This window comes from Juglans microcarpa x Juglans regia, chromosome 6D (assembly GCF_004785595.1).
Source record: "Juglans microcarpa x Juglans regia isolate MS1-56 chromosome 6D, Jm3101_v1.0, whole genome shotgun sequence".
NCBI lineage: Eukaryota > Viridiplantae > Streptophyta > Magnoliopsida > Fagales > Juglandaceae > Juglans > Juglans microcarpa x Juglans regia.
Window position 1 is genome coordinate 28,075,970 of NC_054604.1, and position 9,245 is coordinate 28,085,214.

At 37.0% G+C, this 9,245-nt stretch overlaps 2 protein-coding genes across 3 annotated transcripts; both read right to left on the reverse strand.

Annotated features, from left to right (window-relative positions):
• Nucleotides 1–1,187: 1,187 nt before the first annotated feature.
• LOC121235833 (growth-regulating factor 8-like) lies at nucleotides 1,188–3,727 on the reverse strand. Of its 2 annotated transcripts, none has more exons than XM_041132256.1 (4): nucleotides 3,016–3,727; nucleotides 2,684–2,866; nucleotides 2,194–2,515; nucleotides 1,188–1,984 (listed from the first exon to the last, which is right to left on the reverse strand). In XM_041132256.1, exons 1-4 carry the CDS (start codon nucleotides 3,395–3,397, stop codon nucleotides 1,366–1,368), a joined length of 1,506 nt encoding a protein of 501 aa, XP_040988190.1. In that variant the 5' UTR covers nucleotides 3,398–3,727; the 3' UTR covers nucleotides 1,188–1,365. The 2 variants fall into 2 exon arrangements, with proteins under 2 accessions (XP_040988190.1, XP_040988189.1); XM_041132255.1 differs by having other exon boundaries at nucleotides 2,194–2,518.
• Nucleotides 3,728–7,405: 3,678 nt separating this feature from the next.
• LOC121268819 (protein BRANCHLESS TRICHOME) lies at nucleotides 7,406–9,040 on the reverse strand. The gene has a single exon (XM_041173086.1). It carries the CDS (start codon nucleotides 8,920–8,922, stop codon nucleotides 7,681–7,683), a length of 1,242 nt encoding a protein of 413 aa, XP_041029020.1. The 5' UTR covers nucleotides 8,923–9,040; the 3' UTR covers nucleotides 7,406–7,680.
• Nucleotides 9,041–9,245: the final 205 nt, after the last annotated feature.

Here is a 9,245-nt window from a genome sequence, read left to right on the forward strand (position 1 = left end):
GCTCACCTTAAAAATCATCTGCTAATTAAAATACATTCAAGATTTAAAACGTAAAGGCAAGACTCGTGATCAATCAAGAGAAAAATGAGCAGTTGGTCACAATAACCATGTTCGTAGGGGTTATTATAAAAAGACTAGTAATATTAAAAAAAAAAAGACTCTGGGCACATAGGTACACGAACTTTAACAGTTAAAATCTGACTAAAATATAAAAAGATTGTACAAGAGTAATGTTATACACCACAATCTCATACAACTATTTAAGATATGATACATTTATCACCATTGGATGATAAAGAATCATCTAATAAATGATCATCTAATATTAATAAATGTGTCACATCTTATAGTAAGATGAAAGTGTGATGATAATGTGATGTGTAAAATTTTGAATTGTGCAATATGCTATAAAGTAGAGCCTTATTTTGATGAGCGGTGCTATTTTGCCACTCAAAAGTGTACCGCTCCATCTTACCGTTAGTTCAAAATTTTCTTTTTATTTTTTTCATTTTTGTTATTTATATTATTTTTACCATTTTAAAACATTTTTTAAAAATATATAAAAAAAAATACCAGTACACTAATAGTCACTTCCTTAATTATAAAGTAAAAAAAAATTAAAATATATGAAGTGTCAAAATGAGAAAACAAATAGAATAGACAAAATAATATTTTTCTACTTTGATTTGAGTTTGGGTTATAACTGCGTTGGGAATTGTTGCCATACAACTGAAAATGTGATTACTTGCTAAGGGCCTAGTAGAAGGTCGGACAATTCGTTGCCCCTGGGTGGGCTTGGATCAGCTGGGTTACCAATATTGAACCCTCTATGACCCATCAGCAGCTCTGAATTAACAGATTTCCCCTACAAGAAATACATATGCTTGCGCCTTTGATGTAGTGGGTCCATTGGAGTACTGATCGAAGGGTTGTTCACGTGCGAGGCATCCCCGGCCTAATATTACATTGATACAAGTAAATGCTTAAATTTATCACGATAGATAGCTAAGTTTTATTTTTGCAGTGATGCAGATTATATATATATTTATCTATTTCGAACGACCTAATTAATTGAAAAAGAATTTAATTGGCGCGCACTCACTCCCTTCGAAATCTCATATACATGCCATATACTACTAGTTAAACCCACGTGGGAGGGAGAGGAAATTTTAAAGGGACAACAGATATAAGTTGGTCTGCTCTAAAGACAACATTCGATCACAACATGCATGTAAATCGAGACTTATAAGTCACATATGTTAGCTTAATTAAGCTAAAGCAATATGCAATCTGCTGATGTAATAGAGCGCTGCTTGTCAGTTTATTAAATCGAGTACTCCTCCTTGGCCACCGCCTACGCAAGAGCTAGCTTCTACTGCTGCTGCTGGTGGTGCCACTGCTGCAGCCATGAGACGATGACGCTGCCTTTGCAGAAGTACTATTCCCAAGGCACAAGGCTTCTGCTAATGGTCCTCCAGGTGTCGAAGTACTCATCCATGAAAATGAGTTCAGCCACTGGGATTTCAAGTCTCCTTCCTTTTCTCGTTCTGAACCCAGAGTTCCAAAAGCCATGTGGGCATTTTTTATTGCATTCCTAGTTTCATCTTCCCCATAAACCGGTAGTAGTGTATGGGATGAAAGCTGTAGCTTCTCGTTTGAAGAAGAGCATTTGTTAGTTTCATGGCCAATATTATCTCTCTCTGTTGTGCACCACGCATTATTGAAATGGCTCTTCTCCTGTGTGTGGCCGAGGTTAAGAGACTCTTCCAAAGAGGCCAACTTGGGGCTAAAGGATAAGCTACAATATTGGTCATTTAGCCGCTCCTGATTTTGCAGTCCTTGACTATAAGCAACAGATGTATCACAGATGGTGGTGTCGTCTTTGTTTAATCCCACTTTGGTCTGCATCATTTGCTGCCAATGGTACTGTTTGTTCGAGCCAGCCACGGAGACCATTTCTGCATTCATGAACCCCTCCAGACTCCTTCACGGGTCAACAAACAAAACGCATTTATTTACAAAAGACAAAAGCCAACGACCCATGTCACATAATTCATGGATGATATTGGATAAGAACAATAATAATAATAAAAAAAGAGTAATATAATGAATATTGGAATAAACAAATAATGGTTAGGTCCAATTAGATCAGAGGAGAAAGAGAGAGCATTTATGAAACCCTAACCTACCTACCAGGATTGTTCACATGATGTAGCAGTGACCATCGTTCTAGGAGAAGATGGATACTTGTGATCATCTGTCCGGTTCAGAAAATGAGGCTTTTGATAAAGCTTGGAAGCGTCCTTGTTCTTGTCGTTGTCTTTATTCAACTGAGCTTGTAATTCCACAGGCTTTCTTGAACGCGGACGGCTTTTGTGACAGTGTCGTTCGCAGTACTTTTGATCAGGCGTTACGTTTCTGGAGCACCGCCATTTCTTCCCATCGGTTCTTCTGCACCTCCATGGCTCTGGATCCGAGTTGTTAGAGCAACCCATTTCCAGAGAACCACCATTTACAACTGGACAGAAGGAAACAAGAAAAAGAAAACCCCATTGCAATAAAATTGCATTTCATAGTATTAATTTAGGTATTATAGGTGCAAATTCACTAAGATTTGACAAATTGAAACAAATTAAAAAAAGTATTATGGAAGTCAAAGCAAAGATTATGAGATAATTGTTACTATTGGAGTGGGAGTAAGCAAGATTTGACGGACTTCTGGGAATGGGTACGAGGAGCGGTGGAGGAACAGGGACAGAGGCCATCATCATGTACTTGTAAGGCATAGTTTTTCTCTCAAGATTTTGCCACTGAGCTGCTGTATAAGGATCTCTCACATTCTCAGCTGCTCCCATTAATCCTCCACCTGCAACCCAACCACAAAAAGACCATTGCTTTACATCTTAACCGTCAAATTTCCTATCCCTTACTGGTTGAAGGAATATGGAGACCATACAATTTTTAAGTGATGACTGAGAGCCTGAACGGGTATTGAAAGAAAGAAAAGGACTTTACCTGAAGAACTGAAGGTAAAAGTATTGTTGGAGTGATTCGGAGACTTTGGCACCACTGCACTACGAGGCACCACTGCACTACGAGCACCAGAACCAACATCCGCAACGACAGCAGCATCGTATGTATCGCTTATAAAAGCAGCCTGGTTATAACTTGTGTTACAGAACATTGGACCACCACCACCTTCTCCACTAAAACCAGCAATATTGCTGAGCAGAGCATCATGACAAGGCTCATTATCATGGTGCGCCCCCATCACCATCTTCTTCTTACCAGGAAATGGATGAGCAGTTTGCGTACTACTCCAACCCAACCCAACATCATACCCAGTTGCTGTTGCTTCTTCTAATGAACCCTCTAGGCCATTTCTTGTCCCGGCCATAAGATCAAAAACCCAACTTTCGCATAAACCTTCCTCCACGAGCCCGAGATGGAAAAGAATAACCTAAAAACTCTCAAAATATCACTCTCTACGGCTTTTATAACCCACAAGCATGTGCAAACTGCAACGGTTCAAGTTTTTGAATCTCTCATCTAATCCCATCTTATATATATCTGCTTGGAACTTTTACGAGCTAATAAACTAAACATAATTGCATAGGTTTAGAAAATGTTTATGTTCCCAACGCAACAGCTTCTGGATAACTAATATATTTTTGTTATGGTATGACGGTGCCACCTTACTTTCCCCTCTGCATCCCAAGCTTCCAACATTCGCACCCCTCATGGAAAAAGAAGACAAAAGCAATAAAGCCGTACGCCCAGCGGAGAGGGAATTGACGATTTCTTCACGTCAACTCTAACGGTGACAACAATCCGGATGTACAAAACTTGTCAATATTGGTACTTTATCAGAGAAGTGAAACCTCATTGGCTGTGTCACCTTGTAAAACTGACGGATCGTATTACTGACTGACGGTCTAGGTACCCAACGCCGTTTGCTCCACTGAGTACCAGATTGCGTATTTGCCGGCCCACTTGGGTTTCGTGTAAGGGCGTGACCGTGTGGGGACCAAAAACCATGAATAAGATGCTCCCATTTTGAAGTATTTTTTTTTTTTCTTTTTACTCATTTTGGGTATTTTTATTTTTTAATAATATTTTTTTGTTGTTAAAAACTTTTTAATGGGTTTTTTAGATTTTTTTTAACAGAATTGCAGACTTTCCATTAACCACGTGGCATATTATGTCGCTCGAAAAACTAATTAATAATAAAAATAATTCTATAATATAACGGATCACATTAATTTATATCAATTTGTAAAATTATTTTATATAATATTTTTGTGATTAGAGTATTTTTTATTTATAAACTAAGATTCATATATATTTATAATAATTTTTAAATATGATTTGAAATGCTTGAATAGAATTGTTATGCTTTTTATATCTTTATTAATATTGAAATACTTCATTACTAATTCAAGCAATCAATTCTTAACTCATTTTGAAAATCCCATTTTGATTTCTCAAGCCTTCTAATTTTATTTTTTTTTCGATTGTAATCGCCAAAACTAGATTTGGACCCACTATTTACCTAATTGATCTCATTACACTTTCTATAATTAGCTTTCTTTTAAAAATCGTCTTACCAATTTTTACTATATGTCAAGATTAATTACACTTTTCATTCACCCGAGATGACAAAATTTTCATAAAGTACATCGTTGCAAAATTACAAGTGCACCCTTAATTAAGATGCAATGTATTAATCAAAATTAAAATGACATAATCTTAACAGGATATACACATTAACTTTTGATAATTTAATAATGTAACGTGTGATAACAATGTACTTCACATGGTATATAAGTTTTCTTATAAAGCCCTTTAAAAAAAAAAAAGTTTTCTTATAAAGCAATGCTATTGTCTACACCACTATGACATAATTTGATTTGAAATATAAATTTTTAAATTTAAATCTTACAAATCAAATCTTACTATTTAAGTGATGTAGATAGTGTTATGAAAATGATAACAAAAAAGTAAAAGCAAAGTACAAACTAACAAGAAATAATCAATAACACAATACAAAATTTACATGGTTCGGCAACGTGCCTACGTCCACGGAATTGCAGAAAATTTTATTATCTTGAGGAATGCCATTGTACAATATGGAACAAAATTAAAATGCTAAAAAGGGTCATACTATTAATAATAATATATATAGGGTTATAAAAAAAGTTCACGATTTCTGAGTTATTTGCTCGAGTATGACTTGAGCGAATTCTATGTCTGATGTTTGCTTGAACGAGTGTCGAGTGAACTCTTTTCTTGTGATTCTCAAATCACAAGCCTTCGCTCCATCATGCAAACCCTAACTTCGGCTTGGGCCCAAGCCTGCACTCTATGGCGCAAGCCTCATTAAAAATCTATCAAAAAATCTTAATGAATTCTTGTCGGGTTGGGTCATCAAATCAGACTTATATAATAATAGATCAGAATCCACAAATTCAATAAATAATGTACTCTACATACCAGATTGAGAATAGAATAATTTTTTACTTACATATTAAAATTAACTTAATTTTTCTTTGTATTGTGAACAAGCTAGATCCCACACTTCTACGGTAGCTGGACAATTACTTTGCCACTGATAGAATTAAATGTGCAATGAAGCTGGTAGAGGAAGGAAACGATGTTGTTCCTCCTGAGTTTTGATCCCTGGGTACATGATGCTGTCATCATGCACATTTAGCTGGCTTCTTTTAATAATTGGTTTCTCTTTGAGGTAGTACCAATAAATACGATTTGGACCCACTATTCCTTAAAAAAAAAAAAAAAAAAAAAAAAAGAAGAAGAAGATTACTACTTTTGCAATTGTAATATATATTGGGATTTCATTGATTGAATGGCACAAGCTTGATATTGCCGCTGCGGTTGTATAAATAGTAGCTACACTTTTAGTTATTATCTAGTTGTATTCCAATCATATATATTCGATTGAAAAATTAAAAAATATAAATAGTAAGTACCCTAACCTACGCAAGCCCTCTTGATTGTAAGATACAATAATGGTGGTTGCTAGCTTGATAAGATCAGAGAATGTTCCCTGATTGCATTGATATTTTAATGGATACATTGTTGTATTAGCGGCGAGATTCAAATTGACGAGTTTTATTTGCAAGTGCTTAAAATTGTTTTGGTCAGACCTACAACATTCTAGCGACCGATTGCCTACACACGCTCCACCCCACAACCCCACAATTATCGATATATTGGGACGAAACGGAATCGCGGCGAAAATCATGGCGCGTGATGCTGATCACACGCGCGTGGCCATCACTCGCCACTACACCATAAAGCGTTTGACGCTATACGCATTGTACCAATAGATGATGGTAAGGGAAAGATGCATTGAAATATTCTGGAAATATAAATCATTTAATGTCTTAACAGCCCTTTTTTTAAAACAAAATTACACTTCACAAAACCTAAGAGAGTCAAAAAAGTATTATTCAAGTGATCTGTCGATGCTCTATCTTTAGAGTTCTGCAGAAAGAAGAAGATTCTTCAGTGTTTAATTTGCCATGATTCATTATACAATTTAATGGCGCTGGAAAGCAAGAAAAGTTAAGGGATTTGATGATAAAATGCCCTGAACTTAACAAAGTTTTAAACACAATCAACCCTAGTGAAAGCTATGATGCCATGATACCCTGGCATCTTTGTGGAAAAGCAGCCCTACTTTTGGGGTTCATATCCCCTTAATTCAGTCTCCATTTTATAGCTCTTTTGCTTTCCAATCTCGTCTGATGAGAAACGTGCATGGTATAATTAACTTGACTCCTCTACTGAGATATTAAAGTCAAAGGTAATAATGTTTCTGTAAGGTAGCAGTGATTGGAAACCCAAGATACCTAGATCTCTAAGGACTTAACTGTGGCTTTACCAAGACCATGTTCCCTTCTGGACCTTCACATATGTACTAGATTAAGCTTTTGCTTGACCTTAATCCCCAAGATGCCATACCACTTGCTCAGTTTTCATCTTCTTTGGTACAAGGAGAAACCCTGTTCACAAAATCAACAAATCTAGCGTCATATCATGTTAACTCTCTCGCTCGACTGCCAATTCCGTTTGAGACTTAGAGAGAGTCATGTTACTTACAACTTGGTACGTGAATACAACATCTACTGTCAAACCACATTAGTTATAAAAAAATTTTTTAAAAAAAAATTCTAAGCAAGCAAATATTTCATTAAGAGGTGGAAATGAGATACATGAGGAGAGGTGGTTTCCCAATCAAACATCCTATTACAACAACCACAACGCAAAAGGAAAAAGAAAATCGGGTTTTAGGTCCAAAAACTTGATCCCTACCCATACCCTTCAGATCAGAATTCAGAAAATGAATCTTTTACAGATGATCTTGTACTAACATTGCTCAGATACAAAAGAAACACTACTGATTTTAAACTATAATAATATTCACAAGCATTTGAACAAGTACTTTTGTACAACACAAACAAACTTTCAAATCATCCAAACTCAAAACATGTTACTTCATTCTCTGCATTTTTTTCAAACCAATAAAATCGGGGTACTAGATGCTGGTCCTATTGCAAAAACGTATAAAACAAATAACAAGTAACTATTACAGACTAGAAACAAACAAAATTAATCAAGACAGAGAGGTGAGAACAAGGCAGATTCATCTGATCTTCAACCCAAGATAAGATTGTTAGATCGAATGGGACTCCTTTGTTTGAGCAGAATCCTTAGTTGAGACTTTTGACACTCCAGCTTTGTGCCCCAATGCCTACTTTTGGATCCCATTGCTCGAACAACTCGTGGAAATTCAACAAACCCTTTGATCCCTCGCTTTATATGAGGATTCTCAGGTTCTGGAGAGGCTTTTCTCTGAATTGTCATTAGTGAAACGCCATTACTGTTATAGTCACATGATTTCTCTCCCAAAACAAGCCTTGTAGACTCCCTTGAATCGATAGCATTATTATCATAATAATCTAACTTCTCACTTAACTCCAAACCTGCTGAATCAATACCACTATTATCATTGCAGGCTGTCTTCTCACCTAAGAACAACTGTTTGGACTTTCCTGAAAAACTAGCAACAGAATCAGAAGCAGTGGTGGTTCCTGGTGGATTATCTTCTTGATTCTTTTCCTTTAACTTGGGAGGTGAGCTCTCAATTTGTATCCATGTACGCTCCAATTCTGAAAGCTTCTCTTCGAAGAGAAACTTTGCCTCAGTGAGCTTCATCTGAACTCTCTCTTCCCTCAACACCTCAGCCATCCTTAGCATCTTTCTTTCTTCTTCCATCTCTCTCTTCATCATGTTGATCTCCACTTTATCAGATGATATTTCTTTTGCAAGCTCTTCACACACCTTCTCCATTGCTTCTCTTCCTCTTCTCTCCTGAGCAAGCTCTTTGGCCAGCCTCTTATTCATCGACTCTGCCTTCTTACGTGTCTTGCGTTCATATTCGAGCTCGGCCTTCAGCTCGATGATCTGGGCCTGTGCAAACTCAAGTTCGGACTGCATCATGGGAGTGAAGAAGGTTAAATCCCAGAAAGAAGCAGCAATCTTACGAGTAGAGCGAGGAAGGCGTAGGGGATGACAGTGCTTGTTACTCTGGCATTGTTGATGTTGGTGTGGCTGTGGATGATGCTGAGGATAATAAAATGGATTATCGTACAGTTTCCACCTGGGGCAAGTGGAGGCGGTAATGGGTTCAGCAGAATGAGAAATGGTTTCGTTTCTGGGATTTTCGGGGCTACTGATCATCATCATCATCACCTCTTCCATGTCCTTGTTCTTATTTCTATATGTTGTGTGCTTTTCTTTCCAGCCTTTTGCTTTCTCCTTTGCCTGCTTCCTTTTCCTTTTCCTTTTTCTAATGGGGGTTTTCACTGTTAGGAAAGCAATTGGGGGTAGGCCCATTTGATCCTGGAACGTGCTTTCAAGATGTGGATTGAAAAAGGGTAAAAGTTATATCACATGCACCTCATCCTTAATAATAATACCGAGATGGAGGTGGTCTTGTTCCTCTCTCTCCCATTCTTAATGAATACGTCCTTGCTTATTTATATATCCAAACCAGCCACTCTTCTCACAGTGATTCACCTAGAGTATTAATGCGAGGGAGACCCCACATGCCAACCAATTCGCTTACTCTTTGGTCAAAGCAATTCAAGGAACCCAACAGGAACACATAAGTGTATTAATATCTGTCTCTTTTCTCTGCCAGTCTTAAATTGGCAACA